The sequence below is a fragment of the Cyprinodon tularosa genome, unplaced genomic scaffold, assembly GCF_016077235.1.
Source record: "Cyprinodon tularosa strain WSP-4 unplaced genomic scaffold, ASM1607723v1 ctg275, whole genome shotgun sequence".
Lineage (NCBI taxonomy): Eukaryota > Metazoa > Chordata > Actinopteri > Cyprinodontiformes > Cyprinodontidae > Cyprinodon > Cyprinodon tularosa.
In genome coordinates this window covers 957,429-981,808 of record NW_024038980.1, presented here as the reverse complement: position 1 = coordinate 981,808, position 24,380 = coordinate 957,429, and the positions used below count along the sequence as shown (strand labels likewise).

The window sequence follows — 24,380 nt, the reverse complement described above, 5'->3', positions numbered from 1 at the left end:
TTCTGCTGGAAGATGTCATTAAAAGAGACCCAAATAGTGCAACTCCGAGATTTGATTTGTTTATAAAATCTGTTAGAAAATGGCTTTTGTTTTCTATTTCATACAACAGTACTACAATGGCTTTTGTTCACATTTAGCTGTTTTGTCATCTTGCCTTTAGTCAGAAAAAAAGCATCAATAAACAAGTTATGTTATGAATAGAAAAGTTTATTACAGCAGACTGAAAAACTTTGTCTAAAAGAATGCAAACAAAAAATGCAAGTTTCTTAGATCATCTGCGACAGTGAAACATCTCAAACATGAAGAAATACTCAACGTCTTTCTTAATACTACCTCCCCATTGTTTTGATCAAGTTACAATCTAAATCCAATGATGGGTTCCTCTTACAGCAGGCTCTTTGAAAACTCGCCCCCACAGGCTTGGTGTGTTTTTACTCTTCAGCTGCTCCATTGGCAGTGACACTGTTGACTCCATTTACTGCCTTGCTTCCTGCCCCGTTGTTGGATTTTGAAACAACATCTGCCCAGGTCAGTTTACTATTAAGGGCTGATGGGCTGGGAACTGTGTCGATGTCCTTGTCGATTGTGCCATTTTTCACCCCCGAGGCAGACTGGATCTCCCCTTCATCCACTGCCTGGACCCCAGCTTCTGTAACTCCTCTGTCAGCATCTACATCAACTTTCCTGGCCTGTTTGTGTGGCTCAGTTGGCTCCACCACGTGACCGTTAGCTAAGACGCCTGCATCGCTCTTAGCAGACGTGTCCTCCAGCGGCTGCTGCTGGCCCTCACAGTCTTTCTTCCCTTCGTTGTTTCCTTCGTCCCCAGATTCCTTCCCAACTCCACTCTCTTTTACTGAGCTTTTCTCTTCTCTGTTAACAAGATGCGAGTTAAGAGGCCAGATTGGGAGCTTGAATCCCAGTTCCTTTGCTGCTGCAGCCTTTCTTTCCAGGTGTTTCTGCTTATACTCCTGGAATCTGTCACTATAAAGACAGGAAGTTTAAAAAAAAATTGGTATCTCTTATTTTTAAATATTTATAACCTAAAGTATTGCTTTTAAAGATTATGATCATAATGCACCCGTTATTTAAATAGAAACAAACTATGTAATACTTTTCATATATCTGGCTCACATCTAAGGTGGAAACAATTTGAGTTTGAGTTAGACATCAAAAGCATCTTTTTCTATTGTGTTACTGTTTATTTAAATTCAGCTTAATTTATTTAAATAGTACCAATTCACAACACATGTTCTCTCCAGGCACTTGGCAGCATCATTTCAACCAAATATGACAGATTAATTCAAAGTTTCTACTAAGAAAAACCCTGCTGATTGCATTGAGTTATTGTCTTTGCAGCATGCATTTGTCCTGAATGAGCATGTGGCTTCAGCTGACATTTGCTGGACTTCCCATGCATCCTGGATGCATGTTTGCTACAAATATTTGGGAGAGGAAAAAAAAATCCCTTCTTTTTCAGGGAGGAAACCTCCCGCAACCAGGGGGTGGTGGAAACCTTTCGCCTGATGAAAAGCTTTCCCTTTTTGTGTTTTTGATTCATGTTTTTTATATTTTGCGTAGGGCCCCGATTGAAACCTTTTGGTGTTTTTTTTTAAATTCTAAAAAGTTCACCCAATTTTGGGGAAAAAAATATATTGTTTCCCCCTTTAAAACCCGTTTCATTTTTTTTTCTAAATATTGACCTTTAAAAATTTTAATTTACAAAAACCCCCCCCCTATATTTTTTTAGTAAGTCCAAAAAATAATTGTTGGATAATTTTAAATTAAAACCCCCAATTTGGGAAAAAGAAAACAATCCCAAAAAAATCTGGCCTTTTTAGGTAAGGAAAAGGGTTTCCCCTTTAAAACCCCCCAAAAATGGTTTCTCCAAGGGGTTTTATTTTAAAATTCTTGAGGGACTGGGTGTTTAGGGTTTCTTTCCAAAGGGGGTTTAAAAAAAAGAAAAAATCTGTGGGGTTAGTTCCCTTTTTACTAAAGGGGTTAAAATAAACTTTTCCCCCCCAAAAAATTTAAAAAAATAAAAACCCCCCCTTAAAAAAAAATTTTTATTTTTTCTAGGGGCCCATGAGTTTTTCAAATTTGTTTTTTGAATTTAAAAAACCCTTTAAAGAATGACCCAAAACAAAAAAAATTAAATAAATTTATTTTAAACGAATAACCCCTTTTTCCTTAGTCTAAAAAATCCGGGAAATGTTTTCCTGTATCCCTTTTAACCTTTCCTTTTTTTCCTTTAACCTGTGTTTCCTTTCTTAATGATTAGGGGAATTTTGTTTTGGAAAAAATTTAAAACCTTTTTAAAAGTGTTGGCCAGGTTAAAATTTTTTTGTTTTTTAATTTTCCCCCCGATTTTTAAAACCAATTTCCAAGGGCCGTTGGGGTTTGTAAAAGGTTTTCCTTCTTTTTGAAAACCTCCCCCGTTTCCCTGTAAATTCCAAGAAAAACCCTTGCTCTCCCGAAATTAAAACTGTCAGTGGGGGGCCTGACCTGAAACGAAAAAAAACAACAATCTGAAATGTGGGGTTTTTACGCTTTCCCCATTAAAACAAGAAAGTTTAAAAAATTTCCTGCTTGAGGCCCCTTACCTCCCAAAAGGGTTTTGATAACAGAGTCACTTCCCCCGCCCGGTCCCGAGAGTTCGGTTTTAAAATTTGACTGCCCCCCCCGTTGGTTATGGTTCCCCCCAAAAAATCTTTGCTGCAGCCTTTGTTGGGTTTTGGGGATCTTCTTCCCCCAACTTGGGAGGGAAATTTAGGGTTTAGCAGGTCCCGCCCAAAAAATTAAAATCCCTTTTTCAGGGCGGGGAACAAACCCCCGGCTGTTAAAGCAAGAGGGCCTTTTTCCCCCATTTGGGTAAAGGCCCCCCAAATTCTGTAGGTCCCTTTACCCGCCCCATCCACTGGGCCAACAGGTGGTGGCTGCACAGAAAAAAAAGGAGGGTTACTTAAGCTTTAAAAAAAAAAAGAAAAAACAAATTAACCCCGGTTCCCGTAAAAATTTCCCCAAAACAGAAATGTTTCCCGGTGTGGTATAAATGACAACCCTTCATTTAGGGCAGTATGCTTATTTTTGGCGCCCAAAAGGAAAGGGGTTAGGGTTTTAGGGGAATTTTTTCAGAAAATGTCCTGTTTGGTTTTCCTGGCCGCACCAGGGCCCAAGGCCGGGTCTACATTATACAAGAGGAAACCCTTAGCCCAAAAACCCTTTTTTTCCCTCCATTTATTATTTTACTGTTCTACCCCACATCCCAATGTTTCGGTGGTCGGAGGGTCTTTTCCATGGACTGTCAAACCTTAGGAGCAGGGGTTTCGGAAAAACATTTCTGGGGCCGGGTCGTCTCCCCCCCCCAGCATAAGCCAAAAAACACTTTAAAAAGCCCTATAAATCCCACAAAAAAAGAGGGTGATTTTTAAATTTGAAAAAGCCCCAGAACCAATTAAACCAAAATATCCCCATAATGAGTTGTACTCCGTTTTTTGCGGGATGGTGTTTGGCCCCTGGGCAAAAACCAAGGGCCCCCCTCTCATGGATTAAACCACGTTTTTAACTTTAACATGCGAGCCTTCCCGGACAAATGAAGGGTTTTAACCCTTTAGGGTTTTTGTGTAATTAACACTCCCGGGAAAAATTTTTCATCCGGGTGTGGTTTTAGCAAGTAAAACATGAAAAAAACTGGGTAAGTCTTTGGGCAGTGGCCCCAAATTGTTTTTAAAAATTTTGGAAAAATCCCTTTCCCACTTTGTCAAATTAAACCAAAGAAATTTTATCTACTTTTTTTTTATTTTTTATTATTAAATAACCTTCCCTGTAGTGTGTTTTGTGGGAATTTAAAAGGAAAAGCAATTTTAAAAAAAAAAAATTTTTTTTGGGCCCCAAAAAAAAGGTTTTCCCGCCCCCTGAAAATTTAAATTTTTATTTAGAATTTTGAGTCCAAAGGGCTTAAACAAGGGGGCGTTTTTAAATTGGGAACTAAAACCCACCAATTTTTAGGACTGTAGGGCTTTTTAAGGATCAGAAAATATGAGATGTGAACATTAATTTGTACAGTCTTGCTATTGATTGAGCTGTTAATCTCTGCACCTCCTTCAGAGTGACCTTCGGGCTCTTGGCTGCCTTTTGGTTGATTCTCTGTGAGGCCTTCCATTTAGTGTTGACAGCCATCTTTTGCTGGGTTTGCATATTTCCAGTTCAAAGGAATTTATTTTGAGATAATTGATAGCACACTTATCTGTCAGATATCAAAAATTTTGTTTGGGACTTAACTTTTCTATACTCATCTCCACAGCCTTATCCCTGACCTCTGTTGTGTTCCTTGGTCTTCGTGATTCTTTCCAATTTTTGCTAATAAACCTCTGAAACCTTGGACTAGGACTTGTAAAATATATATATATATATATATATATATATATATATATATATATATATATATATATATATATATATATATATATATATATATATATATATATATATATATATATATAAAAACAATCTGCCATTTTAATTTTATCTGAAATAATCACTACTTTGTGTTGGTCCATGACATGAAATGCCAAAAAGACAGGTTGATTTGGCTTTTATGTGCCACAAGGTAAAAATATTTTGCAGCTGGTTAGAAAACCTTTATTAAGGCAAAAAGTAATGTTATGCTGATTAGACAAAGTTATGTTTAAATGGAGAATGCAAATGAAATACCTGTAACATGCAATCAGAAGCAGAAATGTTGCAGTGTTGTCAGCCTACCTCAGCTGCTTTCCCCCGCAGGTAGGTCACTTTGGCCAAAAGGCTGTTGCAGTAACACGCCTCAGGGTCCAGATCATCACACACCCGGCCGTACAGATAAGCTGCTTCCTTCAACTGTTCGTGGGCCTGATCTAGCAGGCCTGCATGCCAGAACAGGGCAAAATGGAAACATTTTTTTTTAAAAGCATCTGTTGGACATATACATTCATTAGTGTTAGTTTTTTTTTTTTTCTTGTAAACATACCCTTTTGAATGTAATTCTGTGCAGCACGGAAAGCTCTAGATGCATCCACAGCCGGTGTGTTGATGTGTTTAACCACAGGGAAGATGTTAAGGATGTCGTCTGGACTCATGGGAGCTTTATTCTGGCTGTCTAGGATGTAGTCCCTGAGTCTTAACTGGTGCAGATACACAGTTAGATTTATAGGTTTTTCTTTAGGAGTTCATGTTGCTTTTCATCTATCTGAAAATTTCCAACATATAAAGGTGTTGGTCATATATTTGGAATATCATGATAAAGTTGATTTATTTTATATATGCCTTTCAAAATGTGGAACTTTAATATTATAATAGTTCTTTAAATATAGACCTATATGTTTTAAGTTTTTATTTCTTTGCTGAAACCAGTGTGGGAGTGGGAACGACTTTTGACCCTGGCATTTTTCCATCTCCTATTTGTTTTGTTTTATTATAATTTAGTTTGTTGCAAGGATTTTACAGTTTGAAGAAATAGAAAATTAAACCATATGCAAACTGTCACAAGGATGTGCATGACAAGGAAGGGCTATATATATAGTGCATGCATCATTTAGGTACTTAACATTGTAATACTTCTTGAGCTCCTTGAGTTATTTATGGTCACAGGAAGGTGCTTTGGCCGGAGAGTAAGTGTTGGGACCGGTATGATTTAAGGAGGGCCGGCCCTCGCACGATGAAATTAAGACCGGCCCACCGGGAAAATGCCTGGTGCCACAGATTACCAGTCCGAGCCTGGCTGAAACTAATCAGAAAAAAAAAAAAAGAATTCAGTCTCTCAAAGAGATAGAGTATTACTTAATACCAATACAAAAAAGGATTTCTAGAAATGTTGGCCTTCTAAAAAAGTATGAACACGAAAAGCAATATCATGTAGCACTCGGTATTTAGTTGGGTCTCATTTTTCCTGGATTACTGCAGTAATTTGACGTAGAGTGGATCAGTCTGTGGCACTGCTCAGGTGTTATGAGAACACAGGTTGCTCTGATAGTGCCTTTCAGCCCTTTTGCGTTGTTAATTCTGGCATATTGCCTTTTAATTTTAGCACTAACCCATACAATTTCTATGAAGTTATGGTCAGGTGAGTTTGCTGGTGAGTTAAGAACAGGGATACCATAGTCCTTAAACCAGGAACTTGTAGGGTTTGCACTATGTGCCGGTGCTAAGTCTAGCTAAAAAAATGTATCTGGATCTCCATAAAGTTGGTCAGTAGAAGGGAACATGAAGTGTTTCAAAACCTCCTGCTAGGAGGCTGTGTTGACCTTAACCAACACCAGCAGATGACATGGCACGCCAAACCATGGCTGACTGTGGAAACTTTGAAATGACACCTAAAGGTGTAGTGGAAGATTTTCGTGAATCTTTGAAAAGACCCACCCTCTCAACTTTAAAAACAAATGCTCATGCACAACCCTGTACCTGCTCCTGAGAGGGAATGCCTATTAAATGCGCGTGAGAGCATGCATGAGCCCATTTCTCCTCGTGCACACTATTTTTTCAAAAGAAGATTTGCATTTTTTCCATCATGTCAGACTCATCACTGGTAAGTGAAAACGGGGAAGAGCACGTAGGATGGCCTTATGTAAACATATCACCAGAATGATTAACAATTAGGAGGACCACTTATTTTGATGAAATAAGAACATCCTCAGCTATACCTTTAAGCAACATGGATTCTGTGCCTCCAGGTCCCGGAGTCTGGAGGAACACGACAGCTGTAACTCATACCTTGCATACATCCATGCTCGCTGGTCCATAAAACACCGACTCCAGCTAAAGTCAGCTCTTTGTGAATCTTCCCCACATTTCTGTATGGGTCCACAATCCTCTCCACGGTACAGTAATCCATATTTATTGAATATTTTTCCTTCTTTCTGCCTCTTTGTTAATATGCTTAATCTGCTTAATTTGGAAACAAAGCTCTGTGAACAGCCAGCGTCTTTAGCAATGACAGTTTGTGTCTTGCCCTCCTTGTGCAAGGGGTAAGTGGTCTTTTGGACAACTGTCAAGTCAACAGTCTTCTCCATGATTGTGCAACCAATAGAATTACACTAAGAGACAATTCAAAGGTCTTTGTGGGTGTTTTAAGTTAATAAAGTGATTAGAGTGTAGCTAAACGTGACTTCAGTATTGAACTTTTTCAAAATATTCAAATTTTCTGACTCTAATGGATTAGCTGTCAGTTACACTAATCTAACTTAAAAGAAATAAACACTTGAAATATACCACTCTGTTTGTGATGAAGGAATATTATATATACAATTCACTTTTTGGATTTAATTACTGAAACCAATCAACTTTTTAATGATATTCTAATTACATGACCTGTATGTGTCTAATCTAGAATGCATTGCTTTAAATAACACTGGTAATATGTAGGTTACCTGCACTCCAGTTTTTAAACAGAAATCTCTCAGCAATGAGAGTTTCTGAAGTCCATAGTGCTCCACCAAATGATTCGGACCAGCGCTATGAGAGGATTGCAAGGGTTAAACATGAGCTTTACCTCTGCTTCACAAACAAAGGTGGTGAACAGGTCCTCTCACCCAAGACTGTCAGAGATGTCATATGTTTCAACAGCGTCTTGGCAGACCAGATTCCACAGCTCAGATCCAGTGAGCATGCTCCACGGCATGCTCTCGGAGGCCCCAGCTGCACGGCCACGTCTCCTTGACTTTTTCCTCACCTCTTCCCCGACAGGAGAGGGTATGAAATGGTGAACCAATAGGCAACCAAGGAAGTGACTGACTGCTGTAGAGAGGCAGGACACATCCACACCCTGCAAAGACAGGAGCAGATGCTTAGCAGAATTCTTTATGCAGGAACATGCCTGTAGCTACAGTGTCAGTCAGAAGTTGACATCCAGCTTTGCAAGTTTCTGATAATATGATTCACAGAATCAGAGTTAGACAAAGACACACTTAAGGAGGTGTATTAATGCAACACATTAACCATTGCTTCCTTGTGTAACATCATGCAAAAATAAAAAGAAGAGGGGACCTTGTTCACCACTACCAACTTTATACTTTCCAGAGGCCTCAAGGTTTCTTACAATGCAAACTAAGAGGCATTGAGGAGTGGAATGCAAGAATGTCTCAAGTAACCCTGACAACATGGGGATGTTCAATCATCGTCCATTTCAGGAACTTTCCTCATACTAGAGATGAGCAGGTTTTAGTTTGAAATGCAAATCCACCCCAGAACAACAGGAAATGATGCTGGTTGAAGCTTGTAAATAGATTTATCTATCAACAAGGATTCAAAGCCACCCAGAGAGGAAGAAGCCATTACTGCAAAAACAGCATTAAAAGCCACATTATAGGTAGAACATTCACACTGTAACAATGACCTTTTCTAGTCGATATTTCTTTTCTGATGAAAACTAAAAGTAACTGGTATGGTCTTATGACCATTGTTACATTCGGAAGTGAAAGGACAAAGCTTGCATGACTTAGAACATAATCTTCGCTGAAAAATGCATGGTGCAGCATCATGTTCTCTGGGTCTTGCAGCAGTGTGGAACAGTGCACTTACATTGTAGCAACAAAACACCATCCAGGAAATCAAAGCAGGTTAAACATGTATAACATTTACTGATTTTTATGAAAAATAACAAATCATAGAGTAACTCAAAGTAATAGGATTTTCCACCATGTATTGACATAATTATTTAAAAAAATAAACTCATGAACAATCCCTAAACAAATCTTAAGGTAAACCCCTAGAAAAGACTGAAAATAATGTGACCAAAGAGTTATTTTGAATACAGTTGTGTCCAATAATTTGTATCGCCGGTGTCTGTAATCAGTCATTGGGCCTATATATATGGCTATAGGTACCGTATTTTCACGACTATAAGGCGCACTTAAACGTCTTTTTTTCCCCTCAAAATGTGCGGTGCGCCCTATGGTGCGGTGCGCCTTATGTGTGTTGTAACTGCGACTTTTGAGACCACCTCATTGGGGAGATGATGAAAGAGTGGCTGAATGTAAGGAGACCAGGTGTTTTTTTCCACTCATCACCATCGCTGTTAATATGTAACTCCATGCGTGCCCATCTCACAGCTGATGTGAAAAACATGGGGAAACAAATTAACCCTGTGCTCGCTGTTCAACCGCTCGACATCGGTGTGAACCGGACCCAGCAGGTGCAGCAGAAGCAGCGAGTTTACATGCAATGTCAATGGTTGACGCGCGTATAGGTGCAGCAAAAGGTCGCGTATAGGTGCTGCTGATCGAGATGGAAAAATTGAAGTTTTGCTGCTGGACGCGCCGCATCAACCAATCAGAGAAGCTGATCTGGGAGCTGACAGCGAGACAGACACAGCGCTCTGATGACATATGATATTAACGCAAATGAAACGGGCTGGGGAGATGATGAAAGGCAGGTGTATGTGAGGAGACCAGGTGCTTTTTTCCACGCATCACCATCGCTGCGTGCCCATCTCACAGCCGATGTGAAAAAAAAAGATGAATCAAATGAACGCTGTGCTCGCCGTTATCCCGGGGGTCTGACAAAGGAGCTTCAACTGCTCGACATCGGTGTGAAAGCGGCCGTTCAAAGTAAGGCTGTGAGCGGCGTGGGAGCGATGGATGACAGACGGAGACCACAGTTTCAGGATAAGTGGAAGGCAGCGCCGGGCAAGTTACGCCACCGTTAGCGGATGGATTGTAGATGCTTGGATTAACGTGTCTGCTGGCTCTGTTGTTCAAGCTTTCGCAAAAGCCGGCATTATTTCTGAGGAGCCGCGCTGCACGGAAAGTGACTCTGACAGCGAAGATGGGAAACTGGCATGTCTGATTTAGCGCAGCTGTTTAATTCAGAAACAGAGGATGATGACTTTGATGGGTTTGATTAATACTTTGTAATAAATACATGAATAAAGCACAAACATACTCAGTTTTACTCCCGCTCTATTTTTCTACCTGAAAACTTAATTCAACAGCAGCCTCTGGGCGCGTCTCCTCCTCTTCAGCGCGGTGGCTGGCGGGTGTTTTTTCATCTAAATAATCTAAATCTTGCAGCTATATTTGCTGTGATCAGTGGGAATAAAGTAGTTTTAATATGTTTTTAAGTGAGAAAGTCCACCTGAAAACTTAATTGCAGTCAGTTCATCCAGATTATCTATTTCTGTCGGAGGCGCTCAGACCCCCACATACCAGCGGTACACCGACAGTAAATCCCTTCAACAGCAGCCTCACACGGCGGCTGGCAGGTGTTTTTCATCTAAATAATTTACAGTGCAGGCACCAGGATACCGGCAATAAAAGCGAACATATTCCGTCGGCAGGTTTCAGGATTTTAAGTTAATTTAGGAGTAATCACAGCGCTGTGTCATCTGCGATGTGTCTGTCTCATGGCCAGCACGCAGGTTTGATTAATTTGTAATAAATACATGAATAAAGCACAGTCATACTCAGTTTTGGGCCCGCTGTATTTTTAAAATACGCAGTAGAGGTATTTAAAGGTAGTAGAGGACATGTACCTGTATATAAAAAATGCGCCCTATAGTCCGGTGCGCCTTATGTGTGTGTTAAATACAGAAATGGGACACATAACTGAGAGTGCGCCTTTTAGTACGGTGCGCCTTATGGTCGTGAAAATACGGTAGTTACTATGCTGTTTGGTGACATGGTGTGTACCACACTCAACAGAGGAACAGAGAAAGCAAAGGAAAGAGTAGTCTTAGGAGATGAGAAATAACATTATAGACAAGCAAGTTAAAGGTAAACTACAGAGCGACTCTAGAGATAAATGTGCTGCCCAGTGTCAGACAGCTTGGTCTCTGTCATAGGTCATGGATATTGCAACAGGATAATGCCCATAAATGACTAAGAGGAAAACACTGAACTATTCTGAAGAGGCCTTTTATGAACCCTGACCTAAATCAAACTGAGCATTTTTGGAAGGAGCTGAAACATCCTTAAAACCTGAGACAACTGGAACAGTTTGCTCATGAGGAGTGGATAAAATACTTCTGAGAGGAACAGAAGTTGTATTGACAATTACAGGAATCATTTCATTGCAGTGATTGATTCAAAAGGCTAAACAACAAGATATTAAGTTAAGGGGACCATCATTTTTTGAAGCAAGGTCTGATTTTCCTTTGCTTATTTTCATAGTATTTTTATTTGATATTACTTATATCAGATTCAAGTTATTTGTTTGACCATTGTGGGTTTTCCATCATTAAATGAGGGATTGTAACTATGTTGCCCATGTATGTCATGCTGCAACAAGGAGACACCTTAAACATGCAGGACAGGGGAACTTAAAGGTAGGGGTTAGGAAACACTGCTGTAGGACTTTTATGGGCAGAGCTCAAAAGAGTTGAGGGAGCATATATGGTTCTTGACAGGAGCTATTATTTATTTTATTTTCACTGTTTTATTTTATTGCTGATTTTAGAAAGAAAGATGATTTTGCCCTTTTAGCTTCAGTCATATTGACATAGAATCATGTTTTCCTCTGCTAGATCTGATGATTCCAGAGCTGCACATGTTTTTTGGTTCACTTTATACATTTAATGCTTAACTATTGCTCTGTTTTTTTGTTTTGTTTCATTCTATCCCAAACAAAGGGGTCTACGAACCAGACTCTGAGGTCTCATTTAGAAGACATTTCACCCCTAATAAAATCTATGCATGTCAAACACACACAATTGGAGTGTGTCAAAAAAATCCTTATTCATAAAACCATTTATATCATTTATCAATCAAAGCTGTACCTCAAAGTTTGTATGCAAGTCTTTATCTCACCTTGAGTCCTCTACCCCTCCATTTAACCATAACTGGTCCATACAGAGCACTGCATGAATGTCATCGTGTGTTTAAATAAGCCAACGGGTCACTGTTGTTTCCTGGTTACCTCGACAAACACAGCCAAAAAAAAATGAAAAAAGTCTCCTTTGATCAAGGCATAAATAGATGTGTTGAGTGAGGTAGTGAGCCAGAAAATATGTTTTATAGCCAGAGTGAATAAAAGGAAGTATTATCATTGACATCTACAGAGTCTGTGGACATCCAGGCAGCATTGTGGTTATGGTTGGCTTTGATATCTCTGATTTTTGGACAATTTCATGGAATTATTCTTATCCGAAAAGTTTCCTCAGGCAAAGAATTAGTTGATTGTTAATTAAAGGTCTGTGGCACATTTTGCACTGGTAAGAGCTGTTTCTCAGGAATCCCAGAGGGGTTAACAGCTTGAAGTAATAAAAAAAAACATGTGGGAAAGTAGCACACCTATCTATAGGATTTCATGAAAAAAAATTGGCATGTTTTGGCTACATGATCTTAGTATTAAGATGTTTACTTTACTTAATCTTTCAAGGATTATTTTGGATCTTTAACTGACTGGAGAATGAAGTATCATATATCTTTCAACCATCTAAAAAATTATTTAGATCTATAATTCATAATTATATATCAAATTCGATATATACCCCAAATTGCTTATTTTTTTATATTTATTTGTGTTTTTTAGAAACATCTAACAGACTACACTTTCTTTTTTAACATGGGCACACTGTTCTCCTTTTTTAAAAACTGTGATGAACAGGAACGGCGGGGCTAATAAATCAGTCGCCCTTATGGCCCAGCTAAAGCCCTGAAATTGCATTTCCTCCTTATTATCCAATTTACAGAGAGTTCAACATATTTAAAACATCAATCACGCATCATTAAGCACTGGTGGTTCAATGGTATTTAAAGGTTACCAGAAATCTGTGTGAATTCCACAAACCTTGTTGGATTTATACAATGGAGGAATGTGATGGTGAGGAAACATTTAAATATGGGTTGAATTATGGTCGGCTCAGGAGTGCCAGCACATGCTAGACTGCGGTTACAAAACAAACAAAGTTCATCTTTGATTCAGGTTTCATATGAAGTGAAATTAAATGTCTGAGAGAATTATGATGTAATCTGGCCTCAGCTTCCCACCTCAGTCACCAAATCCCAGCCTCTCCTAAACTAGCTTTCCCATACGTATGGTCAGAGTTTGGATGAAGCATCACATATTTCATAGATCACAGCCTTTGTATGAAAGTCGGCGTATGCAAGTTTAGAGACAGTTCTGTGCATACCAAACTTTCTAAATGAGACCCCCACTCGTAAACAATGAGCCAAAACTACAACTATTATTAATTACCATCCATATATCAAGGACTGAATGCATTGGAAAATTATAGCAGTCATTACAGACAGCCACAAATTACCTGTAGAAAATGGTTGAAGACTCTTTTTGCTGAGCGGATGAAAATTTCACCAATAGTTGATCTCTGTATGATACAAAAAGAGAGATAGTAAAAATGTTAACATAGCAGATATAGTTAGACTATTTTACATTTGTCAGCTAAATGTGAAGAAGTGAAACAAACCAATATGTGCCGGAGGCGCTCCTTGTGTTCTGACTGGTTGATAGCCTTGACCACGTGCCCCAGGTAACGCAGGTTGATTCCTCTCTGGTGCAGCGCCTGTTTCAGAGAAGCTCCATCCATTGGCGCCTCATGGTTTTCTAGGCAGCACTGCAGCTATAAAAAGCAATAATTATAACGTATTACACTCTTATTTGATGGTCACACACATTTCTCCTTGACAACTTCAAGAAATTGGAAGCACTGGAGACACGTACAAAGTCTGGTATCTGGTGTGTGATGATAAAAGCTGCAGCTTCTCTCAACAACTTCTCCTGGAGGTTTGTTGCTGCACTCTCAGCAGGAGGAAACTGGATTCCTGAATGATAAACAAAAGAAATAACAGTTTTAGTAATGATCTACTGAGTGTTTGTTATGTCTGAAAAGGCATTTTTAATTTATATACCCGGAGAGAAAACGTTTGGGTTGAAACGCATCTCAAAGATGATGTCACTAACTGAGCCCACGTCTCTGCATGCAGCCCGTACTGCATCAGTCGCTCGAGAGTCACCTAAAAAAAATAAAAAAATTGGTCAAGAATAAAATGTGTGCTTTTCGATGGACAGAGCTGTATAACTGTAAAATACTCCTTACAGGCTGTTGCACATTCTTCAAATCCTCCACTCTCATCCATCTTCTTCTTCACAATTCGGGTAAACTGACAATGTCTGCAATACCAAAAAAACATTTAAAATCGATGAAAAAACAAGTTCAAATTGAATTCACAACATTTTCTTCCACATTAAACTCACTTGTGCTGAATGAACGCTTGCACCAGCTCTGGCCTCAGTCTACAGAGAGCATGAGGAAAACTTTTAGGGAGCCCATTCATGCCCTGATAATTCTCTGGCCAACCCTCTTTCTCATTCCTGTTGCTGTTCTCCTCATTCTCTTTACATTTTTCGCTGCTTTGCTCATCTTCATCGGCTATTTGATTTTGTGTTTCCCCCTCTGGACAGAAGTTGGCATCAGCTGGGAAGCTCCTAAATACATCTAGTATGTAGAACCTCCCATCAGCTCCCAGTAGCCCCTGAGCATCGGCAGAGGTGAACAGAGGTACTCGGTGACCCTTGGGAGCCACAACAACATGTCGCTGGATGGACAGACTTTTCGCTGCATGAGCCAGCAGTCCTAGCAGCCGTCTACGATGAGGGGATTCTTGGGGTCCTGCATTCACTCCATAAAGCAAACCTCTGAGGAGAGAAAAAGAAAATAAATCCAGCAACAAATGCACACAGAGGTAAAACATACTAAAAACGCTAACAGTAAGTACCTAGAGGCAGGAGAATCTTTCTGGTCCTGCTCTGAGCTTTCAAAGCCAGGAGCCAGACCCTGGGCTGACAGACGCACTCCTCTGTAGTCCACGATAGCTGTGGGTATGGTATGCAGGCCCTGGAGCCCATCTAAGTCACTGTAGGCCTGCACACCTTTAAGCTCCAACCTCTGAGCTGCCCTGCAGGTGGGAAGATGATTATAAATATGAAACAACTTTGTGGAGTAAATCCAAACCATTGCATAAATGGTGAGGGGTGTGCTCATTTGCTTCTGTCACAACAGCCACAATGCATAGCAAAAATATTCACCCCCGCTTAAGAGATTTTCACTGTAAAACAAAAACATTTATGTATTTTATGAGGATTATATATGTAGAGTAGTCTTTATGACACATTAAAAATATTCTTCAAGTTATCACTCTCTGAAGCTATAATAGGAGTGAGAACTGGAGGTGATTTTTAACCCTGTGGACTGGATCATGATCTTTAACCTCTTAAACCCTAAGGGGATATAAATAAATTTCTGCCTGACAAAAACACACAAAAGTAAATAACTTATAGCCTCAAAGCTATTAGATTTAAGAAGAAACTTTTGGTACGTCTGTAAAGGTAAGATGTCATAGAATGGTTTCTGGTGTCAGCACCATTGTAGCTTTGACCCTGCCTGAAATATTAGGGACAAAATACAAAATATTTTGCAATTTTTGAACCTCGCCAAAATTTTCTTTGAAATAAACATTGCAAAACACTACCAAAATATTATTTATAGCACAAAAAATTAGTACAGACTTTTAAATCTAAATGTTGTGTAAAAATATACAAAATGTGGACTCAATCAGATGAATCATATTTATTTTAGAATGGTATTAGTGAGAAATTTCTTAGGCGGAGAGGCCATTTTGGCACATTTATCCATAAATGTCACCAAACTGTGCCAAATATGTTTTTTACATCAAAACTGGGGGTTTGGTAAAACTACAAGGTCATGTAGCAGCTGGACCCGCCGGTGGGTCCGTAGGGTTCAAGGGGTTAACTAGTTTTTCCCTAAATGTAACTCAACCTCCAAAGATTAAAATGTTCTCGGGCACGTATAACCTTTAAATGTAAAATACATAAAGAGAGATTTACTTATTTGTTTGGTCATGCAACCATATTCAAAGTTTATAAAAGGGGGTACATTCTGTAAAGGTCACCGGTGAAACATTTCTGCTCACTTCTTCTTTCCGTCTCCTTATATATCCCAGACAATCTATTTGACGCAGACACTAAGTCTCTCTTACTACGGTAATTATTTTATTTTTGGCAAAAAAAAATTCCTTTACTGAGGTGGTCAACTCCCCAGGTCCCTACAGTTGAACAGAAACTAATTGTAATGTCATTTCTCCCTAGAAGAGGAAGGCTAATTTTTTTTTTCTCATTTTATTTTGTTCTGCTTATTTCACACTTGCCTGTCTCCTGTCATCGTGTCGACTTTGTACGTATGTCTGTTTGTGTAGTCATGGATATTTGTCTTACAGGTATATGTATAATCCATATATTGCAGTGCTCAGGCTAGTTTGGGACCTTTTTGTTTTTTTCTGTTGTTAGTTTTGTTTTTCCAATGTCTGTACTCTTACAACCAAGAATTTACCAAACAGTAGTGGTGACATACACCATCTGAGCTGTGGATCCTGAGGCTCCTCCAGTATTACAACAGCCCCCTTCACTGCTTCTCGAACATGTTTTTTTTTTTAAAGAATTGTACCTCAAGCAAACACTTAGTTAAAGTCTAAAGTCACTTTTATACAGAAAGTTAATAAAATGATTTGGGAACTGCTTGTTTACCTCAGGTACCAATAGGAAGTCATTTAGAGGCCAATTACTCTTGTCAACTCTTCAATGTGGGAAAGACAAAACCATTAAAGTCAGATAATGCTGTGTTCATTTTATTAGGTCAAGAAATGTCCATTAGAAACTAAAAGCTCCTGGTCATGGCAATGCTTATATTAAATCATCTATGAAAAACACCAATTCTGAAACTAAGATTTATCTTCTTTCCCCACTGTTGGGATCATGGTAATGAAGTTGCACAACATATCTTAAGCACAGTCCCAGAGAACTGCAGCATACTCTTTCACAAGTTTGCTAAAAGACATTTGACATGTATTACCTGCGACCCCGCTCACCACCGAATACCGGACTTGTGGCCCCCTGACTCATGAACAGACCTCCCCAGAGGAAAGCTGGGTCCTCTGGGTTTCCATTTACCGGCTCGACAAATCCATCTACCACAGTCTCAACTCCCTGCATAGCAGTCCTTACAAAAGCACTGTTAATCTGGTTAAAAAAACAAACAAAAACAAAAAAAAAAAACAATTTAGAGACATGTTTGAACTGCATTTGTTTCAGAAGTAAAATCTGTCAAGCTTTTATTTCTAACCTGTAGCAAAGTTTTGTCTCTCTGGATTCTTTCTTCCAGACTTCCCTCTGGGAGATCTCTGGCTGCTTGTAACTCCTCATTCCAATCTGGTGCCTAAACATAATAAACAGTTGCCTTAGGTATATATTTGTATACAGCATATTATATATATATATATATATATATATATATATATATATATATATATATATATATATATATATATATATATATATATATATATATATATATATATATATATATATATATATATATTAGTGCTTTTATATTTTATGCAATACATCCACAAATGAAAACAAATCAAACCTGTGCTGCTGCCTGTTCATCCACTCCCAATCGACTGAAGGTGTTCTTGTGAACACGAGAGGCGCAAGGAGGCCCGAGCCAGCACAGCGTGTGGTAAGGAGTGGGCATCGCCTCTACTGGGAGCTGCTGTGGTCTAAAGAGGGAAAATCATAATGCATCAAACTCAGCTACAGGAGTTCAGGCAGCTTACAGTGGTATATAATATTACTAACCTGTTTTTTAGTGTAGTAAAGGCTTGCTTGAAAGTAGGGCTGAGGTGGCACAGCAAGTCCGTGAGACAGTGACAGATAGGAGAAGATTGTGCAGGACGGGGATCAAATAAATCTTCAGTAGACCTAAACATGATAACAAGAAAAAAACTGACTTGTATTGTACACTTAAATGCAACAATCTGTACATACATGTTTGTTACACAGGTAATAATACCCTTAGAACATCTCCTAATGTAATTTGCTCAGTTACAACCACAGACGTCATTGCATTTATTAAATTTATCTAATTTCTCTTTAGAATTAATAACGTATTTTAAAATTTGAATTTTATTGTATAATATTGGGATCTGATGTGACAGAAAAACACAAAGTACTACGTTAATGGCTTTCAAGTTATTTTACGAACATAAATCTACTTACTCTAGCAAGTATTCTTTTTACCCCATTGGATAAATATTTATTTGGAACTCAGATTACAGCAGAAAGTCTATCTGAGTATGTCTACTTACTTGTAGCCCAAAGTTTAAGCTTCTAAATTTTGCCTGAACTTTAACACATATAATCCATATTCTGTTACGCTTTATCCAAGCTGTGCTCGAGAAGGGTGCTGCTGTCTATCTTCAGCTGTCTACAGGCGAGATGCAGGGTACACCCTAAACAGATTGCCAGTCCATCGCAGGGCAACACAGAAACACACAGGACAACTATTCACACAAAAACACTCACACCTAAGGAGAATTTAGAGAAGCCAAATAACCTAACAGTCATGTTTTTGGACTGTGAGAGGAAGCCGGAGTACCGGGGGAGCCACGTATGCACAGGGAGAACATGGAAACTCCATGCAGAAAGAACCCAGACCGTGGCGTGAATCGAACCAAGAACCTACTTGCTGCAAGGCAGCCGTGCTACCCACTATACCACTGAGCAGCCCTAACCCATAATATATATTGTAATACTTGTATGTTTAATTCTGCTCGGGTCTCAACTGTTTCTCAACCAAAGAAAATATTTTTAAGGCTTGTTACAAACACAAACACACACAGAACACCATTGTGCCACCAAATTGTCTTACGATGCGAAAAGTGTGTCTAAGGATGAAGTGCAGGGCTGGTTTTTCATCACAATAACCCAAAAATGTGGTATTGTTGGACAGAGCATTTTCTCCTGCATGTTTGCTGTGTTTGCTAAATGATTTGTTGCAAGCATAAGCTTTATCTGGTATTCTTTCATCAATGGCTTTTAGATTTCTTGTGTCTTTCTTTCTAGTTGCTTGCCAACAGATTCTCCTACCTGAGCTACCAATGAAATTTAGGCAGTATTTATTATTATCTTTTCCTCGTCAAGCCTATCGGTTCAGGGAGACGGCCAGCTCTTTGTTAGGTCAGCAGTTGTGTGATGCTTTGAAAAGTTCCTCTATTTTCAAAAGGCTGAGGTTTTGTTTTGTAGCCTAATTCTGCTTTAACCTTCTTAAATTGTATCCCTTCTCTCGAACCTTTCCACAAACTTCTTCCTGGTCTATTCCCTGTGTTCCCTTGTCTTCATGATGAATATAATTACAAAAACTACTAAAACCTTGACTGAAATGTGTGTTTGGTTTAAAAAAAATTATAATAAGTTTAAAGGGAACACACTTGGAGGCTATTGCACACCCTAAATGATAAAAGTTCGGACATAAGAATGTTCACCTGTTCAGGAAGAAGCCTTTTGGACAGGATGTTATATCACAGTGTCGACCCTCTATTGTCGCCACTGTGATGTACATGAAGTCCCCCTGCAGCTTCCTGTGTCCTGGAGGGGGGTGCCAGCAGCTAAGAGACAAGTCCTTCAAATAACTAGGAGCCTATTAAGACACAAATAAAGAGAAGGAGGGTCAATTTGTGTTTTACTTGATTCAAACTAGTCAAATTCCCAGACAATCTTGTATAACCCCACCTCTGTTTGAGAGCTGTGTGGTAACAGAGCCATAAGTGGTCTTTCTGAGGAACCAGGCAAGAGGTAATCAGGTGGAGCTCCATCCTGGTTTGCTGATTCTCCCTTTGTGTTGCTTAATGAGCGCTTCAGGCTCTTTCCATTCGCTAAGTTTGATTCTGTATGAGGAACAAAGAGAAATTTCCGAATGAATCAGGTTTTTTGCTGTTGCGGTCTTGTCTCAGTGGACGGCCTTTATGCATTTACCAGGTGTGTGTGTGAGTGTCTCCAGCACACTCGGTGATCGCCCTTCTCTCAGTGCATCATGAGGACCAGACGTTCTCAGTAGCTCCACAACCCGAGCCAAGTGAACCCTTGCGGAGTGGAGGGTATAAGGCTCTGCAGAGACACGCATTGGTTAACATAAGATTTTAGCCTGACCCTCTTTATGAAAGTCACAGTGACGTGCGAAAAATCTAATGAACCTGTGAAATGAACGATCTGCTCACAAAGCATCCAGAACATCCCTCTTTGGACATTGACCAGTTGGCTGAGATAGTTTACATCTAAGCTTAGAATAATAACATCCATCTATTTTTTGTACTTTAGGTGGGGTCGGTGTCTATTCCCAGCAGTCAGTAAGAATTAAGCCACATACTAAACAACTCTGCAGTCTGTCACAAGAAAACTAACCATGCAAATGTAAACTCATAGCTAAGGTCAGATTAGAAAGACTGCTAAACTTAATGTGCGTGCTTTTGGACTATGAGAGGAAGCCAAGGGACCCTCACAGACCCAGTACATGGTTGATGAAAACATGCTTTAGGTAAAGATGCCCAGGCTAGTAAACTGCAACACTGTGCCATTTTCAATAAAACAGGCAAACGGAAAACAAAAATGCATTTATAATTATTTGTTTCAGTAAACTGACTAATAAAGGGGAAAAAATACAATGAAGGCCTTGTCTGGTGGTTCATTATTTGAACTGTTCAAGGATTGGATCCATTGGTTGCAGTGCAGTAGGCAGGCTGATGGAGAACATCTGGGTCAACCCTACATAAATACCTGGCAGCTGTGCAGAATGTGTCTTCAGCCTGCAGACTTGCTTGTTTACTTGTATAATCAAAAGTTGCATTTGACTTTGTCAGTTCGCATTGAGATGTCTGATTTTACTGACTTTGTAAACCAGAATGTTTTTAGTTTTGTCATTACAATAAACATTTGTTAACTGTTCAGTTATTTCAATTTATTAATATCTGTTTTAACTGTTTCACTGTGCTTCAAGTAAAAAAACAAACAAACTACGAAACTCTCTATATTTCTATAGCATGTATGTTAAAGACATACAAAACTAAGTGAACAATTGTGAAATGGAAGGAAAATTATATAGATTTTGACATTTTAACTAATGGACATCCTAACAGTGTAGCATACATTTGTAGAAAGTCAAGAATTAATAATTGAAAAGACAAATTTTTGTTTCAGCTTTAAGTCTTTTGGGATAACTCTGTAAAACCTTGCATCTCTAGACCCTGCATTTTACAATTCTTTTTTGTAAAATAGCTGAAGTCTAGTCGGAGTGACTGGAGAGCTTCTGTGAACATGCATTTTGTTTTGTTAATTGGTTTAAGTCTGGACTCTGGCCCCAAACTGGCACATGAATTTGCTTCCATCTAAAGCATTCCATTGTAGCTCTGATGGTGTTCAGGACTTCATTGTGTTCAGCTCCATCTTTCTTCCTGTCAGCTATGACCTTCTGACTGGTCCCTCCTACAGCAAGCCATTCCCACAGTGGGATGCTGCCACAGTCATGTTTTACAGTGGGATAGTGAGTCCAGGGTGATGAGCTGTTTTCTATCACAACATTTTCCCTGTAGGCAGAAAATTGTCTGATAAGAGCACCTTCTTCGTATTGGCTGTCCTCTTACAAGGCTTGTGGAAAATACAAAATTAGACCTTCATCGTGCCAGTGATTTCTAAAAGAGAGTTTTTTTAAATAATAGTTCGATCACTAAATTCTCCAACATGAGCTGTCGATTCCTGCAAGGTTGATGCTATTCTTATTTGACAGATTAGGTGAAGGTCTGAATCTTGGTTGCCTTGCAGTTGCATCATAGTTTTCTATTTTCAGGAAATGAACTGAGCAATGCCCCGTGAGAAGTTCACAACCTCAGATGATCTTTTATAAGATATCCCACCTCAAATGATGAATTACTGCTGTATAACTTGGTCCCCATGAAGCTGCTTGTCCGCTAATGCTCTTAAACAAAGCTCTAAGGCCCTTTGCAGAACAACATTATTCGTAGTGAGATCCGTTTACACACAGATGGACTTTATTTGAACTGTGCATGCAACTATTTCCTCTTGATCTAATTTAAGGTGTTTCGGGGAACCTAATACATATTGCAAAATGGGAAAGAAGTTTAATGGGTCAGGATATTTTTCTAATACTTATATAAACAGCTAATCAGAACTGTGAATAATCCACTATGACAACAGATTTAAGCATTTCTGAATCATGCAGTTAGTGTGAATTCAAACAGAGTATATCAACTGAAATTTAAACTAAATATTACCTTCCACTAGTCGAATGAGAGCTCCTGACTTAAGGCCCTTGATGCCTAGCAGTTCAGCAAGGGGATCCAAAGTTGCCCCAGCTAGAGCTAGAGACAAGTTGGAACGTGGACACACCTCATTCCTCGAAAGCAGGGCCATCATCACATCTTGAACGAGCCAGAACGCATTAACCTAAATGGTACGAACACAGAAAGAACCTCATGTAGCTTTAAACAGTAGCAACAAAACTGAATCAGGAAATTCAATCTCGCCTTTCATTGTTGTTTGTTACCTGCAGTTCAAATGGCTCTACTCCTGCTCCTTGGATCTTCACAGGAAATGCTGTGCTCTCCTCTTGCTTGATATCAACAGTATCATCTCCGCTGGGTGGAGAGATTACATCTATGTGCAGGAGAGAATGGAGAAAGCCAAATTAACTGTGATAAAATACAGGGTCCAGTGAAAGAGGAGAAAACAATTTGGTTTATTATTTCTCCTGTCCCCCTATACCATCCATGATGGTCTCTAGCTAACCAGAACTGGAAACAATGAATGAAGGGAGAACAATCATGGCATAGCATGCTTCCATTTTATTAATGGATTAATGTTTTTGAATTAATCTTTTTTTTTTATCACTTTTACCTAATCCGAGGAGTCTTTATGTGTAAATCTATTTCTTTATTTTAAAAAAGAACTTGGAAAAAACATGTGATTTACAAGGCAAATGGGGCGTGGCCCAATTTTACACACACATGTGGTGCCAGAGGGAAAGCAGGACTCGGCGTGTTCCTTGAAATGATGTGTGACTAAACCTGATGGATTTTCCTTCTGGTGTTCATGTCATCTCCAGGTGAAACGACAGCCACACCCAGCTTTATTTTAGCAAGCACCAAAATGTTACAGCTGAAAAAGAAATTTAAAATCTAAAAGTTTGACTTCTTCTGTTGAATACTGAAGGCATATAAGACAAAAATCCTGATCTGTTTTTAATTACTGTTCTTTCCACACTAAATTAGCTGCTGATGTTGTCAATCTGGATCTGTTTTGCTATTGGAAAGCTCCCAATAAATAGGTAGATGTTATTGGCTGAAGGAACGCGCCGCCTCTTTGGAATCTAAGGGAGCATCATTTATTCTTTACAGGACCTACTGCTTTATTACAGTTGCAAAAAAACTAATATTGTGCCTTTATCTTTTAGAGCTACCTCTTTGATTCAAAAACACTGTTCTTGGTTATGTCAGAAATTTAATTTTTTGCTTAGCCTGGACTGACTTAGACTAAATCTTGCAGAAATCAAACGGCAATAACAAAGTAGTTAGAGGTTATGTTTAAATTTGTTATGTGAAAAAGGGCATTTTGATGATTTTTATGTTAATGAAATGAGGTACAAGACACCACCTTTAAACAAAAACAAAACACCTGATAGTCAGATGAATCAGCACTTGGATTAAGTAAAAAAAAAAAACGTCATAAAAATGTTTCAACAATTTAGAAAAAAAATTATAAAAACTGCAACATTAAATTTATAAAACGGTAATACCACAAGTAATTTAAGTAATTAAAAAGTCACAAGCTTTAGCTCTTAATGCTGTGCCAACGTTTTATTATTTTATAGGAAAAACGCTCAGCTGAGTCGAATCTGACATGCACTGAACCCTAATGCACTCATTTATCTTTGTAAAAGGGGAGTGGTGAATGTTCAGAAAGGTGAAGAAGTCACACTGGAGAATGTCACCTCTTCTGCTCTTTACAATGAGCATAAATGGGTGGTTACAATCAAACTGAGGGGTTTAAGCCATTTGTAAGGCACGTGTCAGTGTTACAAAATGCTCTAAAAGTACACTAAATGTGCTGTAACTTCTTAAAGAGGCTAGAATGTTAGCACCAGATATGTTAGAGCGTCAGTCAGTGCTGTGCCAAATCTCCCACCCTACTTCCACATATTCTTCACAAGGGAAAAGAAGCTGCTAAACAGAAAAGAAGGAAGGCATTAAAAAAACACTGTGATTAGAGGGATTACTTACCAGCTTTGACTTGATTTTTTCCTCCTCCTTTTTTCACTTTGTCCTTCATGGTTGGAAGTTTTTCCTCTCTGTTTCTCCCTGAAAGGTCTGGTCCAAAAGCTGCTGGAATGGGGAGGATAAAAGTAAGGTTGATTTGTGCAGCTGGATTGTGTGTGTGTGAGAGAAACAGAGAGACCAACGGAGTGAAAGTAAACGGCTCACTGTTCAGCACTGTGACTCATGCCCCTCTTTACAAGGCAAACTCAACTTATCTGT

General features: G+C 39.0%; 1 protein-coding gene across 1 annotated transcript; it reads right to left on the bottom strand.

Annotated features, from left to right (window-relative positions):
- Positions 1–186: 186 nt before the first annotated feature.
- Positions 187–24,380, bottom strand: si:ch211-166a6.5 (clustered mitochondria protein homolog). Its single transcript, XM_038290037.1, has 22 exons — positions 24,126–24,380; positions 22,394–22,503; positions 22,122–22,293; positions 19,813–19,944; positions 19,570–19,724; positions 19,323–19,477; positions 17,638–17,760; positions 17,426–17,558; positions 17,120–17,212; positions 16,850–17,016; positions 14,700–14,879; positions 14,179–14,619; positions 14,021–14,094; positions 13,833–13,937; positions 13,645–13,745; positions 13,391–13,543; positions 13,229–13,291; positions 7,560–7,792; positions 7,398–7,482; positions 5,003–5,156; positions 4,755–4,898; positions 187–997 (listed from the first exon to the last, which is right to left on the bottom strand). Exons 1-22 carry the CDS (start codon positions 24,172–24,174, stop codon positions 432–434), a joined length of 3,588 nt encoding a protein of 1,195 aa, XP_038145965.1. The 5' UTR covers positions 24,175–24,380; the 3' UTR covers positions 187–431.